At 32.0% G+C, this 22198-nt stretch overlaps 3 protein-coding genes across 8 annotated transcripts in view; 1 reads left to right on the top strand and 2 right to left on the bottom strand.

The window, feature by feature from the left end:
• LOC118269589 (homeobox protein abdominal-B) overlaps window positions 1–18655 on the bottom strand; it is a 111579-nt gene extending 92924 nt beyond the window's left edge. For 4 of the 6 annotated variants that reach the window (XM_050706815.1, XM_035584764.2, XM_050706820.1 and 1 more), the window contains exon 1: window positions 18501–18654. The gene's annotated coding sequence lies outside the window, so the exon portion shown is untranslated. Of the gene's footprint in view, window positions 1–18500 lie in introns of all 6 variants that reach the window. The other 2 variants (XM_050706814.1, XM_050706822.1) reach the window with 1 other exon arrangement.
• LOC126912804 (uncharacterized) overlaps window positions 1–22198 on the bottom strand; it is a 381241-nt gene that overhangs the window by 231318 nt on the left and 127725 nt on the right. The window lies entirely within an intron of this gene.
• LOC118269592 (uncharacterized) lies at window positions 496–2382 on the top strand. The gene is made up of 4 exons (XM_035584767.2): window positions 496–821; window positions 1195–1344; window positions 1601–1745; window positions 2044–2382. The coding sequence occupies exons 1-4, from the start codon at window positions 684–686 to the stop codon at window positions 2238–2240; spliced, it is 630 nt and encodes a 209-aa protein (XP_035440660.2). The 5' UTR covers window positions 496–683; the 3' UTR covers window positions 2241–2382.

Raw genomic sequence — 22198 nt, 5'->3', positions numbered from 1 at the left:
AGGAAAGCCGTTATTACAAACCATATAATTATAATATATAAGGTATCCCTATAGGATAAAATAATTAGTCTTTGTGTTAATGAATGTGACATCTTAATAAAAATTCTACCAGATATGTAGGTAATGATTGACTATTAGAGAATGCTTATGGCATTAAGTCCATCAATTTCACAGTGTACGTGCAATAAAGTTTTAAATAAATAAATATGCACTACTAAAGCAGCGACATGCTGACTAAAATTGGCAATTGATGATGATCGAAAGATAATGTGAAAGAATAGGGAAATTTCTAATAAAGGACAATAAAAGTATAAAATATTAAGACCCTAAGCAGTTTGGATTAAATCCAGAAACATGACCATGCATTGTTTGCCCAGTGAAATTATATGAAGGCAAATGAATGCATCAAGCCTTTTGTAACAGTTTCGATCAATATCATAATAATATCGATTGATTAGAGTACTCAACAGAAGTTTATGGTACACCCTTCGTTCTGGTATTGGCTATGCATCTGCCAAACTAAATGTCAAACTGTGATTACAGTAGTTATATACCGTTTTATTAATAAATTCGTGTTTTACTGTAAATAAAGGTCTAACAAGGACCCTATTATTGGTAGAAGCTGCATACGTAGCTCTATATGATATATTATCTATATTAACAAAACAAAGCCAACCAATGCAATGTCTATGTTTTCACAAGACTACCAAACTGTGAAATTTTATATCTTTGATAATTTACCTACTTTAGAAACATGTTGCTTTTGTATGAATTTAAAAGTTGGGTGTATTATTATAGGCGCAGTCTATATACTTTTCATAGTAAGTATACGCATGATAGAGTTACAACATTAATACGTATAAGTAATGTTAATACTATAGTGGTGGTGATGGTATATTGTAGTGGTGTATTGTCGTGGTGGCTCGGAGGCTTAAGACGCGACACCACTGACAAACAGTGAAGGAAAACATCGTGACGAAACCTGTACTTATAATTTCTGATTATAAGTTTGAAGCCGCCAACCCGCATTTCGCAAGCGTGGTTGCTTTAACACTTCTCCGTGTGAGAAGAGGCCTTTGGTCAGCAGTGGCCACTAACAGGCTGTTGATGTATCATATTTTCAATTTCATGTTCTCCAATAAATTCTTGATGTAAATCAAGTCAATACTAAAGTTATTAATCACTATTTTTTAGCTTGAAGCCTTTGGAAGCATTACTTTTAGTAGCGAATATTCCCAATGCTACTTTGCAGGAGCAATTTCGACCTTTATTGGTTGTTCAGCCGGTCTTGTTTGTTTGGTTACTGCAGTATCGACAGGCCTATTCATTTATGGAGTCACTAAGGTACATTTTCCCTCATACATCAAATTAGTTGTAGGTACGTTCAAAATTTCAGTACGTAACTGATACATGTTGGATTAAAATTAATTGAGATATAATCGTAAACTTTTTTTGAAATGGAAATCAAAAGGTTCCTATAATAGTAAATATGTATTTTTAATGAAAACGTGAAATACTATTTTTGAAAAAAATCTTAGGCAATCCATGGAAGACATTCTATAGGTAATAATATGTAAGACTTAATTGTTATAATTTCCAGAATCAATACCAGTTTCACATTCCGTTTATGTACACAACACTATTATTAGTTGTTTTCAACCTGGGCACGAGCGTAATATCGACGTTTACCAAAAGTTGCGCGAGACCGTACCTTTTTGGAGGAGCAACATTTGCTGGAGCCTTATGTAAGTTTTTTGATAAACACTTTTTCATTAAGTACACAAGTTATAGGAAAGATTCACATTTCAAGAAAACGAAGAACGTACCTAATGGTGTTTAGATTTAAAGTTCAATTTAATTTTTATGAGTTTTGAAATTTATTATACCTAGGTATGTACTAATAATATGAAATATTTGCACTCTCTTCAAACGACACATTTCTGTCGTACGCAAGCACTCTCTATACTCTATAGGTATAAATTTTCTGTGTAAGAACTTTATGTTAAAACATAACAATTAAAAATCACTCTCTATTTCTTTCAGTATTAATTTACTTTCTCCTAATAGTGAATAGTCATTACAAAGCGTCACTCGGGCAGCTGCAATCGAATCCTAACCGTCCTCCAAGTTCCTCAGGATCGGCGACTCCCAAGACCGTTCTGACAGCTCAAACAAATACCGACCCTACCGCCTTTGAGGCTGGTAACACCGTGCCGTCTTTCGATAGTGTTAAAAAATAACCTCTAAAGACATTGACCAAAATATACGTATTGTTAAACAACTTTTCAATGTCCGTAATTGTTATTTTGCCCTGTAACTACTTTATTGGTACTAAGTATACAAACTATATTATATTGTTAAAATATATCGAAAGAAAATTTATTTTTGTTTTATTTGAGCTATTCCTTGAATGAATGAGGCGTAGTAACATCCAAGTAATGCTAAGTTTAGTATTCTAACATTGCACATGATTTTGTTTGTTATAGGTGCTGTTACTTTAATGTACATGAAAACATGAAACCGACAATTTCGTTTTGGTAGGTAGAACAAAATTGTTCCAAAAAATGACCAGATAACTTATTGTAAAGCAGACGATTATCTCTTAAGACCCGAATCGCTGACAGGGGCCAAACGTTACACCCATATTTTAGTTGGCTATTATTGGACAGTATCTTGGAAATGTTAATTAAAGGGGTCTGTAGATCGGTCAAAGCGACCGCCCTGCTCATTAAGGTGGATACCTGGCATCAGCATAAATGTCACGCGATGTGGAAGATTTAATTATCGCTTCACGGCCGACCCACCGCAGTGGTCCAGTAAAAGGGTTACATCAGGCAAGCATACATACTATGGAAAGTAATTATGTTTGTACTCCTATCTACGTAAGTACTTACCTACCTACAGTACACAAGGTTCCTGTTGAAGGTTTCTAAATCCAGGGTCTCGAGATGAAGGTTGTTCATGATTTCACTCAATTAATTGCATTTCAGATTTAATTTATCTATAAATATTTTCCTGTAGGTACTAGTTATAACCACGCAATAAAATGATGTGGTAGGTTTAGCTATTACTTTCCGTCACTGATATTATTGATTTCTATAGAATACAAACGCGTTTATACATAATAGATGGCTATACATAGACCTATGTATATTAACCAAAAAGAAAAAGAACACAAAAAGAATTCTTCAACAACGATAAATTATATTTTACGTCCCGAAATATCTAACGAAAATTATAGTCTGTATCTACGTGAAACATTTGTATTTTCAAAGAAAAATGTCTCCCTCACGTTTCGTCCCCGGTGGGGACGTAAAAGAAAAGTATATAAATGTAAAAAGAAAGTATAAAAGAAAGTCACTTCCCTGAGATAGCATTTCTTCGGTGGCTCGACGGCTTTTATTACGTCAAGCACGTGACGCGAACTGGGATCCCGCCTTTGAATTCTCTTAGGTATTAAGCTAGCTATGTGCAGAATGTCGCTTAGTAAGACCCTTTATGTAATATTATACTGAATTTGTATAGCGACAGAGTCTCATTTTATTTAAATCGTGATGTGGTGATGCCATACAATCGATGTGTGCTGTGTATCTTATTAACTCTTTTAGGTCTAGGTTACCTACAATAGTAATAAATAACCCTTTTCAAACTGTGTACATAAATTATTCAATCAAAGAGAATTATTATGCGATAATAGATAATAATAAATCAGAAGAAAAAACAATAAAACCTGGAGAAAATTATATTTAATTTTCATTGCCATTTTCCCAGCTTCAGTAAATAGGTATTACCTTAGTCTAGTTTTAAACAAATACCCTTATAACCTTCAGATTAAATTCAATAAGACAGAGGTGTACCTAAGTAGTTGTAGTTAAAATAGAGAATTTTCGTTTGCTTTAATTAACAATGCAATAGTGTATAGGCAAAAATCATTGCCAAACATTGTACAGATCTCCAGTCTATCCAAAACTGAGACTGAGGTAGATACTAAATTGAATAATCCAAGAATGCTGTCTGGCTCTGAACCCTGATGCTTGAAGACCAAGTCAAGTTAAATGTAAGGCTAAAAGATTACATTATTTTTAAAATCTAACCATTTGAGTCAAAAATTGTATTACAGCAGAGATTTTTGTAACAAAAATAGATGTTTCTGTTCATGTATCTGAGGCGGGCACAACGTCTGCTTTGACCGAGGGATATTTTTACAACAGGGGCGTCGAACTCCTACACACATCATCTCACTTCTATTTTGTTTGTTGACGGCGCAGACAAGCGATACGACCCCTAGCTAACAAGGTTGGGATGAGAATAACAGTTGAGTAACTATAATTGAACGAAAAATGTTTTCTTTTTCAGCGGTATTACATTTCTACTTACATAGTAGTGTTTATATCTAGGTAGACGAAGAATTAGAGCTCAGATTTAGTCTACAGAATACATACTTACTTGAAGACTACTTGAAAGGCTTTTGATCAGTAATTGCCCAAGCAATAACACGAGTTTCATTGAAATCATTTATTTTTAAATTCCTACATGATTGTATTGCGAAGTACCTAAGAAGTAATAGTAATAGTGTCTATCTAGGGCTAACTCTAAATACCTCTACACAACTACAATAAACTATTTTCTAATACGACATATAAGACCATAATGTAGCTAGATAAAGAGGCACAAAAGCATAATTTAGAATTTATTTTCAAAACCACGTCCTGTAGGTTCAGCACAATAAATTCAAAATAACCCGACATTGTGTGTCGTTCTGTGTATAAACGTATAATGTAATGGTATGCATGACAACAAAGCGGGAGGACAGAGGGATCCCTCGCGTTATTCATATCGGACATAAAAGCGACCCTCATCATAAGGACATGTTCTACTTGGAGGCAGGAGGGCTGTGTGACCTATGAGTAGGACTTTGATATTATGCTTACCTACCTCGAAGGTAACGTGATATTGTGCTTGAATAAGTATGAAGGTTTGTGAACAGACTCTATAGTTGAGTTAATAAAGTATATACCTAGGTATATGAAAGGATTTTATAGTCCATAGGTATTAGAAAATAGTGATTTACATAAACAAATTGGTATCTAAGTTTACCTGTTTTTATAAACGAGCAGAGCTACTTACTTTAATTAATCAAAGTAAAATGAGTTTTGGTGCTTAAAAATTAAGAGGAAAACGAAGAATGTGGATTCATTATTAATTTGAATTATTCTATAGGTAAACTATAGATGGTAGCTAAGCTATATTTGGTATTTAATTTAGCAAATTTAAACTGTTTAAATTGTTACAAGAATAGATTTATTTATATCCGAGCTAGAGCAATTTTAATGGTAAATTAAATTAAGTAGATACTTAATACCTATATATTTTAACAATTAATATTCAGCAATCTATTTATTTTTAAATTGAACGTGTATTCACGTTTAATTGCTCCAACATTGGCAATGCTGAATCGAATTAGGTTTTAACTTTTCCGACGGCAATTTGCCGACGGCGCACGAACCAAGTTTTCACTTCTTTATAAGAAGGAAATACTGTTTTACTTCGGTATTTTGCAGCATGAATAGATTGTTTTAATGAAAATATTAATTTTAAGAAAATATTTAGTCGTTTGAGATGGATTTAAGCACCTAATTATTGTTTATTTATCAGTTTCAGCTTAGGTATAGGGATAGGGGATTCTGAAGTAAAAAAACAGGTTACTAATTTTTTACTTAGTAATTATACTTGATTCATTTATTATTTACGAACTATGTGCATATTATTTAAGTATCTAAGTAAATTAAAGTAGGTACCTAATTATTTTATCATCCGGAGCTGCGGACTACCTAGCGGGTTTACCGGGGCTCCGGCTCGAAAAGCAGGAGAAGGAACGGGGTGGTTTTTAGTCAGTAAGAGTCTGACACTCCCTCTCGCCTCGCCCAAGGCGGGAGAAGTCATTGGATGATTTTCCCCCTCAAAAAAAAAAAAAAAAAAAAACTATTTTATCATTACTTTGTTTCTGTTGGTTATTAATTCAAATATATTTATTTATTTGCCAATATGTTGAAACAAAAATTAGTTTATTCTGAATGAAGACATTAACTGAAATATTAATAAAACACTAACTATAATATTGTCTACCTATTCTACCAATTAGGTACAAAAATGCTAATGTTAATCGAACTGAAATTTTCATCACTTATTTTTCAGTTAGGTAATGTATAGTTTTTTTCTTTTTTATTTAAAATTGTAGGAATATTTCAGACTAGTTTTCATTGTAGTTTCATGCTCACGAAATAATAATAAGTACCTGTATAGCATGCAAATAAGATATCTAAATAAAACTTAAGTAATACATAAAAATATAGAAAAACATTAATTACTATGAGCACTCAATACCTACGTCAGTAAATTCAACAACGCCATCTGTGTTTCGGACGCGATAAAAGAAAATCACGACAAAGCGCATGCGCGAACAAAAATGGCTGCCGATCAATATGGGGGGAAACCTCCCTAACTCACCCCATTATGACAGTTTGCAAAAGATTCTCCAAGCGAAATTCGCCCTTACAACTTCGTGATAAGGTTCTTGGAGAATAACAACGAATTTTAGCTGTACCTACCTATCTTTTGTTTGTTTTAGTAGATGGGTAGGAATCTAAATAGATATCTATTGGCTTTGTTCTTATGCGTTGTACTTACCTACTCGGTATCTAGGAATTTATGACTGTAAAGTTAATGGTTTTTAAAACGTTATCTTAAAATCACTGAATTTCACAAATCTAGGTACTAATAAAAATAGCTTTAAGGTAAAGTACCAGTTGGTCAAAATAGCTTTGTTTATTTCTTAATTATTATTATTTAATTCCTTAATTGCACCTGAATTAATATGGTACATAACAAAGGCACAATAAGTACACGTACCTTTATAGAGTGCTATAACAAAAATCTAGATACACTGTCATAACCACACCAATTTAGGTAGCCTGTGTACCTATTTAGGTATTCATTGATTTACCAATCAAGAAAGTCTTCAAGACTAAAATACTACCGAAGTCAGAGACGAGAGGTGTGACACCAGTGTTTTTCTTTATGGAATAGGTGGCAAACGAGCAGACAAGTCACCTGATGGTAATGTTTGATTGCTAATTTTATTACAATTCTGGGTACTAGTAGGTGAAATAATGATAAGATTGTCCCACCTTAATAGGCACTTAGGTATAGTACCTACCTAACCTTACTTAGTTACCAAAGACAGTAATAGATAAATACCTATAAAAGACATTACCTGTGTAAAAAAATCTTTATCTATCTATTACCTAGACATCTAAGTAACGCCTAATATTAAACCTGAATTTCCAACGGTGGTATCTACCCAATTACCTAACAATGTGTGTAAAAAACCCTCTTATTAAGCAAAATAACTGAGTAACTGCATGGATGGCCACTATGGCTGGGTACCTAGTAACGTAGGTACTTCTGTACCTATAACATTTCATGGATTTACCCAGTTGCCTTACGGTAGGTATAATTCTTTATATCAGCATTTACTTACCTATTTGCCCCTAAATCGATTTCGAAATGCCTAATTAATCAATTAAATGTGAAACATAGACACCATTATTTAATATGACAAAAAATATGAAGTGGTAGGTAATAACAAAAAAGTAAGTAAAGAATAGGATAACAATGAAAAATTATCTCATATTTTTTTAGATTAAAAGCATTTTATAAATTAAATAGATAACATCGTAGCTAGCTGTAACTACTACTTTGATGAAATATAAAAACTTACTTTGTCTAATAACTACCATTTCATAAAAATATGTAATATTGTATTTTTTTCATACTTTAATTTTATTTAGGTACTTGTCTATTTCTAATTGCAACCCCTTTTTTAATGTGTAAAACAATACTAATTTATAGTTTACCATCATAAAAATATAATGTCTAATAATTCAACGTACAATCACAAATAGCAAAAAATAAAACCCCTCTGTCCTTTTTCCGGTCTACCTGAAAGCTCTACCAAATATTAGCGTACAACGCCATCTATTGGGTAGACTGGACGTTAAGTTACCACTTAGCTTAGAAAGTGCCGACAGCGACATCTCTTAGTGACATGCTGAACTTTCGAGCTTTACTTGTAGGTTGGTACCTTTTTGGTGAAGAGAACTTTGTATGAGAGCTTTCATCTTGCTACGAAAGCTTCCATTCATAATGAAGTATCGAACTTTATATCAACAGATGTCACTTTTAAAGATGGCATGTTATGAAAGTTGTACCTATTTATTAATTAAGTTGGTAACAATTATTTGGACTTTGTTACAATTGTTACTAAAGTTATTTTTTTAATCTTTTTATCAGGTATTTTGCAACTGAAATTAGTGAAGTTGATTTTTTTATGCAGAAATAAATTTTTATGTCAATGGGAAAGTTAAATAGGCACATGCACATGTTTGATGTTATTTTTAAAAAAAGCTAATTTCACTAAAACATAAAAACTAATAGGTACTAGCTATGCATAACTATTTTTCAACGGTGGCTACTGGTTATAACTATATACTACATTCTTAGTTACTATTTCCCCACAAATAGAGTTTATTTCATCAAAATTTCGTTACACCTAAAAGAATTAAAAAAGTTGCAAACTTGCAATTTATTTTGTCACATTATGGCAAAAAAAGAACATCAACTAACTCTACCGGTTCCCCTTAGTTGCTAAGCAACAGACAAAAATATTAAAAATGGACGAACCGTTACTAATCGGTATTGGTTGAATTCGGCGCCATTTGCAAAGGGCCGGGCTATTGTGCGCCCCGCCCACGAGGACCGACGAAACCGAAATGCTCCCGCCTTTTGTATCTGCCATCTTTGCTACTGTCACATTACCATTTGGGGTGGAGCTTAAAAGATAATACGACCAAGTTAGATACGCTCCAATTTAATATTTTTTGTACGAGAATAATAGCATCTTGAACTAGTTGTATAATGATCAGAGATTCCCGCCGTTTCTGGTGCCGGCCATGCCACGTGTTTGGTTTATTTTTAAATTCGACTATTGGTTACAATGTAACCAGAATAGGTATTTAAAATAACTTAGTAGAGAACTACATATTAAGATACCTAAATTCACCTATGTATAAAATTACCTACATACCTTTTCATCAGAAACTTGACACCTAAGTTCTTATTTAAATGTAATAATGTATTTATCACTTTAAACGCCACGGGGGTCACCGGTGACCGACGTTAGCGACGGATTTGCCTTCAACAGTTTTCTATTGGCAGTCAAAGACTTTATATATATTCCTACATACCAGTAATATAAGTAGCCTTTAAATTCAATACAAAACTCAATAAGAAAGAACCTAAATAAATTCCAAGAACACTAAACCTAAATTCCTCAATCACAAAAAAAATCACAGAATCCACAAGCAAAACAAAACATGAATCACTTAAAAACTGTAAACTTGAATAGTGTACAGTCAACAATAGAAGTCTAGCTGTCTACAAAGCCTGTAATAGTCTAACATTAATGATAAACAGACCATTAACCCATCCAGTCAATAATTTGTGTGTGCACGTTGTGACGTCACGAGGAACAGTCAACTACAATTTTATTATCCATTTGTAACCGTTTATGAGGAACAACAAACCTTTAGAGTCGTTCGCTCGATTTATTGACTCAAAAGTTCATAATGTTGTGAATTATTGCTTCGTTTTCTATAGGTCTTTGCTTTGAGGTGGAGAGAGTTGTGGAGTTTCTATGTCATTCTTGTTAATAGGTACGGTGCCTAGGATGTTTTTGTGATATGTACTATGTTAGACGTGCCTTATAACTGTAATCAACAAACATGTTACTAAATTCTTTCATAAGTAGACTAGTACGTAAGACTCTACGAGGATCTACGAGTAGTTTAAAAGGAATCTTTTAGTGTTAATTATAAAATTAGTTACCTACCTAATATATTAATTAGTATCAAAAATCACCCTGTGTATGTTTATTCTCTTCACATTCTAAAACCATTGATCAGATTTTAATTGCGTAGCAACTGTAGCACCATGTTCTGGTTACGTCAGCAAGATATCTTAGCTCAGAATATCTATAAATGAGTACTAAATATCTCTTATGTGAAGCTTAACTAAAGTATTACCAAAAAATAAAGATTTTTTTTTATTACTTTAATTTTGAAGTTTGTTCCAGAATTCGTAGCAACGGCGTAGCAGTGGCGTAGCAACAACATTGACTTTGAAAATACTTAAAATGTTGATTTTATAACACATACAAACTTATTATTGCTAAAAAAGTATTTAAGGTATCATGAAATTCAATACCTATGATCTATATGTACCTACCTAAGTACCTACATACCTATATATTCATCTTGAGCGAGACACGCCTTATATAGTTAATTTGTATTACATATATTATAGACGGTGACAACGCTAAATACCTTTTGTTATGCCTATCTCAATAAAACATATTTTTTTAGCACTTCTAAATAGATACCTAAGTACATAATCTAACGATATCTTCACCTACACATGTATTAGAAACCTCAAACATTTTACAATAGCATCACAATTACATAAGGCTGGCATGACGTCGCCGCTACGTAGGTACTAGGCGCTCATACCTACACGTTATAGTTAGACAGGTCCCGTATAGACGCAGTTAATTTCCCGGTTAGTTAACTTTACTACCCAACACTGATTGGACATTGATTAGAGCTCACCGTTTCACTAGTTTAAATGGCGATTCTTTTCTTCAAATAACATCGTACCACCACAAATTTACACTCACTACTCGATTGTAATTACCTTAGTGAAGTTTATTACTTCTCTTGATTAAATAAAACATACCATAAAATCGTTTTAAATCGAACGGTATCGCAATGGAACGATGTTTCGCTATATTTTATTGTTACCCTGTCTGATAGTAGATGGGAACCGTAATTGTACATGTACCTAAATATTAGTAGATGTTCACTTGTTGCTAATGGTTACATTGACCTGATTTGAAGTTCGAAACCTTGTGTTGGACAATGAGACACGAGGTTGAATGGAAAATCAAGGCTTAGGTATTCGTTTCAACTGAATGTTACAGAATGACATTATAAAAACATTTAGGATCTCCCTATAAATCATATTCTTATACATCAATCAGGTACGGATCTACTTACGTAAATCAGTAACATAGTACTTAGAAAGAAATTAGTATTTATCTACACATCTATTAGCTGTAAGCAGGTAAGTTGGTAAATAAAATTACGTCACTGTCTCTAAGTAAATATGTAGGTAGGTACTCGTATAAATTCTTCTACAATCCAGCTCAAGAGCGAACAAACTACCATATATTTCCCATTCAATGGAACGAATGCCCAATGAATTAAAATGATAACCCCTTAAATCTCCATTCGAATGTAAAATTGTAACAATAACAACAAATCGTAAAAGCTTCTCAAGTGGACGGTTAAATATTGACCTCCGCCTTTTAAACTGCTTTACAACGTCAAAGTTGCGCAATGCCAGGGATTTCTTGTTCTCTAATCCACTACTTGGGTGTCTAGTTTTATGTCCAACGGCATAAAGTGTAATAAACTACATGCCTCATTCTACTTTTTCCTGTATACTTTTCATTTTCAAACTAATTTGAGTCTTATTGTGATGTGTATAAGGTTTATGAATAGGCTTAATGTTAGTTCCGTGTGTACAGACACGTGGGTGAATCGACATGATAATATTATGAGTTTACGGCCGATGTCATTCATTTAGCGAATCGCGTGTGATGGATGGATTGAAGGAGTAATTTATTATCGCTACGTGTTTCGTTCTGACATAACAAAAAATCTTGGTACATTTGCTGAAAAGCATACCTACACACTAAATTACTGTAGACTTAAATACATACTACATATCCGTCTAATTATAGATACTTGTGCATTGAGCGTAACGGCTAAAATCGTGGCTGACTTTCCTAAATTGTTTAAGGCGAATCGAGTTGAATTGTATTCAGGTTGATTGAATTTCAATCTTTTGGCGTGTATTGGTTAATTATAAATCAATACTAAAACATAATATTTACATGTAAATTAAAAAAGGTGTGATAAATGATAAATTTGTACTAAGATCTTGAAATTAGATAGATTTAAAATAGTATGTTGTTATTTTTCTACTTTATAACCAACTTCCCAAAAAGGAGGCACTGACATTTTAACTTTCAGTGAGTGTGATGGACAGATACTGAGTGTATAATAATTAGTTTTTGACGGCGGGTTTTGAAACATAGTTTAATTTTAAAAATTCTAAAACAGTTATTTTTGCAAAAAATAACAGGATTTTGTAATAAGAAACAGTGATAGTGTACCTAACCTATCTAATAGCATTATCCGAGAAAATGTTTAAGTTTTTATTCATTTTTCGATTTAGGTGGGTACATGACTAACAAACTTTCAGATTTTACTCATATAACTCGCTAAGAAAAGCATGCACTTATAACACGCAGGTACCTATCAAACCCTTTTGTATAAACTTAAGGCGATAGTAAAGCAAAATGTGGAAAAGCATTTAGTACCCACATTGGTATTGTAAACGCATTACTAAGTACCTATTTTAAAGTCGGTTAAATAGGTATTAACTATTCCAACTTGCCATAAAGTAAATGTAGTTTTATATGTGCATTCAAACTTTATTTGTAAATTAACCACATAGTTCCCGATCTCGCGGGATCTTTTCAAAAATGAGATGTGGAAGATATTCCAGGGAACTCTTCAAAAATCAACATAATGAGCTCTGCGTTTGATTTTAATAGATGTATACTCACTTAGGGCATTGAAAAAATAGTTTAAAAACGGACTTTAACTAAAGAAATATTATAATCTTTCCGAACTTAAGATGAAAACTAACTTAAAACTAAAGAAAGCTACGAATTACGAATTTATAACAATTAAAAAAGAAATTATATTAGAACCTATCCTTTATGCTATAATAACCAAGCTTAAACTAAATAATTTAAAAGAAACGACTTAAATCTAATCTAATTAATTTATAAATTAGACTTACAATTTTATTAAAAAAACTAACTACAGTAACTACTAATAATCGATATCAAACTAAACCTACGTTAAAAAGTTTAACCAGAAAACCAGGAAAACCCAACAAATAAACTTATTAATTGACAAATACAACGAAACCAATTTAGAATATACGAACCAGCAGGACCACTACAGACAAATAATAATCATACGACTGATAATACACATTTTCTACAATAGTACCGAAGCGCTCGGCCGATACTCAACCAAATAATTGTAACAAAACCATAGCGCAATCTATTTCGCTCCCAACGCCATCTATCGAGGATAAAGATATAATTTTTTTCATACCTTTTTACTATTTGTTAACTTTTTTCGATGAATTAAAACAATAACATGAACCGAAGTCGTGTAACGATCGACATAGAATTATCTATACTCCGTTAGAGCGTTTTCTTTGTACTAAAAGTTGTATTATGTTATATTTTTCATTGCTTTTTACTATTTTGTAAAAACAAATTTCCAATGAATTAAAACAATAACATGAACTGAACAATTGTAATTACACCATTGCGCGATCAACGCCATCTATCTACGGAGTATAGGAACAGCCCGACATTGTTCAATTCCGTACTATAAGTACGAAATTGAACAATAGATGGCGCTGTATGTCCGAAATAAATTTATTTTTTATTTAATTTATTTTTATTTTTATTTTTATTTTATTTTATTTTTATTTTATTTTTATTTTTTTTATTTTATTTTTATTTTATTTTTTTTTTTTTTATTTTATTGTTATTTTTATTTTATTTTTTTTTTATTTTATTTTATTTTTATTTTATTTTTATTTTATATTTATTTTATTTTTATTTTATTTTTATTTTTATTTTATTTTTATTTTATTTTTATTTTATTTTTATTTTATTTTTATTTTTATTTTATTTTTATTTTATTTTTATTTTATTTTTATTTTATTTTTATTTTATTTTTATTTTATTTTTATTTTTATTTTATTTTTATTTTATTTTTATTTTATTTTTATTTTATTTTTATTTTTATTTTATTTTTATTTTATTTTATTTTATTTTATTTTATTTTATTTTATTTTATTTTATTTTATTTTATTTTATTTTATTTTATTTTTATTTTATTTTTATTTTATTTTTATTTTATTTTTATTTTTATTTTTATTTTTATTTTTATTTTTATTTTTATTTTTATTTTTATTTTTATTTTATTTTTATTTTTATTTTTATTTTTATTTTTATTTTTATTTTTATTTTTATTTTTATTTTTATTTTTATTTTTATTTTTATTTTTATTTTTATTTTTATTTTTATTTTTATTTTTATTTTTATTTTTATTTTTATTTTTATTTTTATTTTTATTTTTATTTTTATTTTTATTTTTATTTTTATTTTTATTTTTATTTTTATTTTTATTTTTATTTTTATTTTTATTTTTATTAAATTAAATTAAAAATATATCTATGTCCTAAACTATATCTGTACCAAATTTCAACCAAATCCGTCAAATAGTTGCGGTATAATGGTATAAGCATAGAATGTTCGACGTGATTCTTTAATTTGACATAACTTTTTTATTTATGAACTGATTGACATGAAACAAACACTAAATGTAAATTTAAGCATCCCACAATATATTCGTGAAAACCGCATCCAACTCGGATCAGCCGTTTCTGAGATTAGCGCGCACAGACGAACAGACAAACAGACAAACAGACAAACAGACAAACAGACAAACAGACAAAAAAAAAGTTAATTACATTTTTGGGTTCGACATCGACATAACAATAACCCCTGCTATTTTTTTTATTTTTATTTTCAATGTACAGACAGCACTTTTCTACGATTTTATTATATGTATAGATATTTGTTAAGAGTTGTTCGCACAATCGATGAGGAAAGAGTTCGATGCTGGTAAAAACTTTACTGCCTTGCTAGTTCACTATAAGCATAGGATTAAAATAGTTCATAATTTAGAACCAATATATTTTACTATTTGATTTTTGTATTTGGAATAGAGCCCCTCTAATATAAGTACTCTCTTTAGAATAGTCATAGAAACATAGGTACATATCCGGAGCTACGGACAACGTAACAGGTTACCGGGGCTCCGGCTCAAAGCAGGAGAAGGAACGAAGTGGTTTTTAGTCAGTAAGAGTCTGACACATCCTCCGGCCTCGCCCAAGACGGGAGATATCAACGGATGATTTCCCCCCGTCCCCCAAAAAAAAGGTACACGTATGTAGTATAGTTTCGGTATCGATATAATTTTAATGATGTTGGGTTGTCTTCTAAAACCACAAAAATAAAACAAAATACATAGCCGAAAGTATACCTACATAACAACCATATAAAGACACTTTTGTCTGTGTATGCATGTATCCACGCATGATTTCCGACCGCGATTTAACAGATAGATCCCAATAAATAAAACAACGAAGTCTGATCATTTCGCGTAAAATATTGTTTAGTTAGAAAGTGTGTCTATAAGCGCACTTAAATGCCAATCCAAGAAAAAGAAGCAAATAGAAGCAATAGAAAAAATCAACCCAGTCTTACTCCACGGCATGTTAAAACAATAATCATAAATAAATAAACAACCCGACCAATGACTGGCAAAAATTTCACCTTACAAGATTTTAAAATGCTTGCAGTTTATAACTGCAGACAGTATTCTGTCTGGCTACCTAGAAAACTTCAATTACCAGCTTTCATAAAGAACAAATTAATCGAGTAATAACCTATGTAGACATCGAAACACATTGGAAACGGGCTCCTTATTTGGAAGTAAGATCTTTGAGAAATAATCGATAATTCTAATGTGACTGTAGATTGTAATTAGCTAATAGAAGACTACCTAGAAGGGAGACTTTCTCTTTTAGATGTGAAATGAAACTACCAGTACCAGATTGCTGATTCTTCATCCCTTCTTTCTCAGAAAGAGATTTTTCTATTTTCTCCATTTTCGTTTAGAATTTTTGGGGAAACTGTTTCTTAGTAAATTCAAATTTTTATGTAGATTGCAAATGCTGCCTGATTTTTTTTATATAACAGTGGAAAACTAAGATACCCATTTGTATGTCACAATTGTGAAGGTCTTTTAGGTAGACTGGGTGAATTAAAGAGTTAGAAATACGGTACAATTGTATATTTAGTAGGTAGCTGTATAATAAGAATTAAGGATTAAGAAATGAAAAACGGTAAAATGTCCACCTCTACGTACCTATCAAGCTTGGTTCTCGGTAAAACATAAGAAGAGACAACAGTTTACTAAAGCTTCTACTCAGCAATTGTCGACCCATCAAATATAAAAAAAAACTTTACCAAATAATTTAGTACTTTTTGTAAGTCAAGTTAAGTCAAGTAGTCAATTGAAAAGCTAGCTTTTCAATAGTAAACCACGCCAATTTGGAAGCCACGCCAGAAATAATAGTATGTCACAGTTAACAAAGGAATACAAAACAAAATATCCCTACAAAGCAGACGAAGTTGACAAATTCAATAAGTAATAATATATATTTATGGAAGAGAATCTATTACACAGCAACGCCTCTACCTAATTAGACCATAAACCATTCACATCTACCGTTTTATGATATTACCTGCGTAAATTACCTTCACGGCGTTAGATTTATTTAATGTTCCCAAGGTCTTAGGTCGTGATAAATACCTAGATACTGAGTCTAGTATGCACCTGTTCAACACATAAACATAAATATTAATTTACCTAGGCATAAATACACCCTTATTTATAGCAAGGCTGTAAGTACGATACTTTTACTGTTAACTTTTAAGTGAAACCTATTTCTAGATTCTCGTTTACCTATTTAAAAGTATTATTTTGGGGCAGCATGTCCCATAAGTACTTAAGTTGATTCTGAAAATATTTTCTTTCTGAACAGTTAAAGGTAATTCAGCGTTCCAATACGTCAAAAATATTCAGACGTAGGTAGGTACACAGTCGGTTTAGCCCAACGTGTAAAGAGCTCACACATAGGACCCAATTAGTTTAAAGTCAAATTTCCGTAGTGCTTGGCGACTGGACTGCTCCCAATTGCGCAGTCTTTTTTGTGCCTTTAGACTTAAGTCATTCTGTTTCCCGTATTAAATTCACCGAAGTGAGTAGAAACTACCGTTTTTTGTTTACATGGTTGTATCTATACTGTAGATCCTAACTTACAGGAGTTGCAACGGTTTTGGGAGGTTGCGGGCTTGTTCCATACAAAAAAAAACGTTGCTCTAGGTACATAGGTAGGGAATTTAAATAGGTATGTTTTAGGGTTCTGTACCCAAAAGATATTAGATACTAAAACTCGGCTAGCCCGCATGGCTTGGTTAGTTATTTCTGTAAACTCTTAAAATCAAAACTGTGTTTTTACAGTTTTACACTTCGGTTTTTCTTTTTTTTAATTTTCTCTATTTTATATTATTTTAAAGTCTTATCACTGCAATTTAAAGTACCTACCTAAGGTCTTGTCTGGATTGTTGCCTTGTTGAGCAAAATTAGCTTTGTTGCTAAAGCGGGAAATCCTATAGTAAGGATTTCATAGTCTAACCAGTCCTAATACAAAAAATAAATCCCATTGAACAATTTTCATAGTTTCGTATAAAATACTTCTAAATATTTCAATCAATTTAGTAAAGTTTGAATTAGTTAGGGACTGTTACGGTTTCGTATTGTCATGACTCTGCGTAGAGCGACGGCAAGATCTTAGGCTTACATTTATCCAAGTATTTAGTACTGAATTACTCATTGTTCAGTTCATGTATAAGTACATAATATTTAAGTATGTAATATTTGCTTAATACAATTTGTCAATGTTTGATACCTATTAGAATATTGATGAGCGGTAACTTTGAACAAAGCAATTAGACTATGGTAGATGTACCTACCAGATAGAAGTAGATAAACAAGATAATAAATCAATGATATTTTTCTTCAAAAATACATAGTCAGTTTCTCAATATCTTCTGATAATATTAAACAAGCTTGTTAACTGAATAAATACCGTGCATCTTTAAAAAAGAGTACATAAAGCCATCGAAAACGTGTAAAGTCAATTATCCACTTAAATAAATCGTTTAACGCACATTTTACATCCAATAACAACATAGATTATTGCATCAATAAACAAATTGACCCGTGAAGCTGGCCTTTATTCTAAGAGTCAGTAGCTAGTCCATAAGTATAATGTAGCGTATCCACTCATACTAACTACGTCACGTCTAAACTGGAAGATAAAACATCAAACAAAAACAAAGAGGTTTATTTACTCGTAACCAGAAATTCTTAACGGTCTTGGAGCATTCAACGAAAAGTGTCGAATTGTCACAGACCAACAACAACCCGACACCCAAAGGGTTCCCGACGGTTTGTTGTCCGAACGCGATTCACACGGGCGCGTGTTTGCTTCACAAACAGTGCGGCAACGACTGAGCAATTATCACTTACCTGTGACACGCGATCACAGCACTGCACAGATTTATAGTCGATAAACTTGTATCATCACTTTTACTGTGTTGTAAATTAATTATGTGCACTATTTATGGTTGCGCGTGAGGCCGTTGGTGCGGCCGGTCGCGTCGGCGGCGTGCGACGTAGTGGCTGTGCTGGGCGGGCGGGGCCTGCTCGCTCCAAGCGCTCCGGTCGCTCACTCGCTCCGACCGCTCAAGCGCGCGCCGATACATCCCTCGCCTTATCCTCTAATACATTAGGTAATCGGAACCCGGGAAAATTATCGACCCCACACTCCCCTTTCTTTTCGTCTTGGGGAATTTTGAGTTTGCTGACAAATGATTTCTATTCGAGGAGCGTTCATTTATGTCGACAGTGCACAATATTTTATTTGCGATTTTTTTTTGTATGTAGCTTAAAACTAAATAAGATTTGTAACATTTTGAACAATAATTATATATACTTTTGAGTAAACTTCTAATTTTTCCTACAATCAAAACATTTTAGTGAATATACAAAAAAAAAACTTTAACCTAAATGACATATCATCGTAAAAACAGCATTTATCCTAGATAGATGCAGCTACGAACTTTGAAGTAGCTCATTCCTTTTATGACCAAGGCTACCATTAAAGCGGGATTTTTGGAAATCCTTTCGAGAACATAAAAACGGGGAATGAGGGCCAAAGGGTATCAAGTGGGACTCTAGTGGGAAACAAGAATTTAGTAAGAAAAATGGAGGCAAAATATGTGAGAATGAAGGTAAATAAAGAAGTAATAAAATCAGTTCTGCTTCTCTTACGAACATTAACAGTCCCGTTATATAAATAAGTGCTTCACCATACACTTAGCGCACTCGTAATTATTCAAATTAATTTTATATGTCGTAAAATTTAAGGGAGCCATAGTTTACCTTTAGCGCGCGCTTTAATAGCAGCGCGATTTCTATCTTGCTTTTTATTTTGATAGTAAATCTAAATATTTGGGTATGTTAATCAAATGGTACCAACGTTTCTGTAAACTTGTTTTGTTTTTCCTGATTGTATTTAAAGATTTTTTTTAGTAAACATTCAGAGCAGTCTTCAGGTGTTGTTCTTCGATACTGTCAAAAAATTTGGGAAAATGAACAGTAGATAATGAACTTTTGTTGTGTTTTGAATGAATAAATGATGAATTAATTTGAGTCTTGATTAACAAATAATGTAAAGTCTACCAAAACCTTAGTACGTATACATATATAGTCAATAGGAAGACGTACCATTCATAAAGAACATAACTATTATAACTGAAACAAACACAAGCCTTTTACGCACGCTATACATATAACCATTAAAGTTTATGATAGGTATAACTAATGCATAACATTCAGAGTCACACCATTCGAGTAAGTACCTACCAGTACTAGGCATAGTGCCTATACCTAATGGATGTAGGTAACTGGGTTTTATTCAGTCATATATCAATGTTGAAAAATTATGCACATTTTATTTCCCTGTGCGACACATAAACTATGAAAAACTGAGGTTGTATTGAATAATATTACGTCCCGTGGGCAGTTAAAATGCTTTTATCCTGCTTTGAATGTTGGTTACGTTTATAAAATATGGTAACATATAAAGGGAAGTGATGTGTTTTGTGGGATTTTAATTGATTTCTATGGATTCTAGATCTACTACTTTCTATGACTTTCCTTAAAATTATCCACAGGATAACTATTTGGTATTTTATAATATAAGGACCCTTACAAATTAATTCGAATTGCTCAAACTAGAGGACTCATTAAAGAGAGTAGACCGTGCTTCAGACAGGTCATAATCCTGAATTGCTTTTTGTCTTAGATAGACAAAATTGCATCTGAATAAAAGGAAGGTTTCTAACCTTAGCTGAACTTAAATTCGTAAAATAGGATTCAAAATAAACAAAAATACAAACCAAAATGCTTCCCTAGAAATCTAACATTATTCCTCCGATTAGTTCAATACCTTTTGGGATTTTCAGGCACAACGTTATGATGTGTCATGCCACCATAACCTCAGCACACCAGTTGCCCAAGAACATCTACCCGCATTAGAATAGGAACATAATTAATGTTAAATTATGCTTTGACATGCTCCTTCCTCACGGCCCTGATTGCGTCCTAGCTTTGCTGAAGTATTTACCGACAAAGTCGGAATCGAACCGACAGCCTAGCATTATTTATGAACGCGCACGCCAAAAACATAAGGTTTCCTTTCGAGAACATCGTCTCACTTACAAGTGAAATCGACGAAAAGACTTGTAAATCTCATTCACGACTTTATAACGAAGTAGGCTCAAGTAAATTAGTGACAAATAACATTGTTGTGAACTAAATTCAATTGTTTCCACGATCAGCGAAAACGGAACGGAAAGGCGAACACGTTTTTGTCTTAAGCACATTATACGCGATTTTATGATGTGTAATTGAGGTTCAAATTAAAATGAGATCATTATCATAGTCGGCGGGCCTTCTTAGATGGTGTTTATTCACTTTTAATTGTGAACTTTTGTTATAATGCCTTAATGATGAAGCCACTGTTCGGTAAATTATTTTATAGATGTGTTGCAAGGTAACAAAATTACTTTAGTGGTCTATAATACGGTGCCACTACAGGCTTTGTAGTAAGCGGGCAATACTGTTTGTTTTATAAAGTGCCGCTAATAAACCCGCGACCACACGAACCCACATTTTTAACCTTTCATAAAACTAGCTGTGTTGGTTTTACGATACAAATTATATGATTTTATTGAAGTCGTGTGACATTAGTACGCTTTCATTCCTTTTGAAAGGGATTTCCTTATAGCTTTACTATCGTTGATTAATCGCAAGAAGGTACTAACTAAATTTTCTTTGGAATTTCGTAAAATTTCGAACATAGAACACAACATCTCGAGTTGACTATATGTACCTAATCCTCTATAGATAAAAATGAAGGTATGTATAGTACGTACGTACCGTAAAAACTAAAAGTCTAATGTGTATACCTACTTTTAATTAAACTAAATGAAAGCCCTTCCTAACAGAATTACTCGAATGGAACAAATAAATCCCAACCGTCAAGTTTTATAGCGTCAAAATAATTATAATAATTTATTTATAATTACAGCAAGTATATGATGCAAAAACTGCTAACTTTATGTACTTTAGTACCTAGAATACGTAGAATAATTGTTGTTTAAGTAATAATTTCAAATAATAGCTCTTTGAAATTACTATGTAGATTAGTTACCTTAGGTTAGATCTATTAACTGGTGCGATGTTCTAATTAATTCCTGTATAATATAATTAACAGCAAATAAAATGTTAATCCATCACACAGTGTTGGTCGTAGATGTCTAGATAATTGTAGTAATTTGGTTTAATGACTAAAATATATTTTATCTAGATAGGTATAAAGTAATAAGACGATTCATATCGTTGGTTGCGCTAAGTTTATTTCTTTGTAGATAGAAAATGTAACATAGGTAAGAACTGTCTAGGTAATGTCTAGACAAGGTCAATGTCTTGATTTTATTGTACGTTGTAGGCAATTGCGATGATGACGGGCTATGAAAATTTAAAATCTAGTTAATCCATCAATTACTTAATTAAGAAAATTTGACACATATTTTTGTCTTTTGAAAAACTCTGTTTAGGAGACGGGCATTAAAATAAAAATGAGTCATCTACCCTATGAT

This window comes from Spodoptera frugiperda, chromosome 30, assembly GCF_023101765.2.
Source record: "Spodoptera frugiperda isolate SF20-4 chromosome 30, AGI-APGP_CSIRO_Sfru_2.0, whole genome shotgun sequence".
Taxonomy (NCBI): Eukaryota; Metazoa; Arthropoda; class Insecta; order Lepidoptera; family Noctuidae; genus Spodoptera; species Spodoptera frugiperda.
Note: the sequence above shows the minus strand (reverse complement) of the source record. Positions and strands in the feature narration are given on the sequence as shown.

Coding starts and splice junctions, on each gene's coding strand:
- LOC118269592 (XM_035584767.2), top strand. CDS start 684: ATGTCTATGTTTTCACAAGACTACCAAACTGTGAAATTTTATATCTTT. Junction 822..1,194: donor CAGTCTATATACTTTTCATA/GTAAGTATACGC, acceptor ACTATTTTTTAG/CTTGAAGCCTTTGGAAGCAT. Junction 1,746..2,043: donor AACATTTGCTGGAGCCTTAT/GTAAGTTTTTTG, acceptor TATTTCTTTCAG/TATTAATTTACTTTCTCCTA.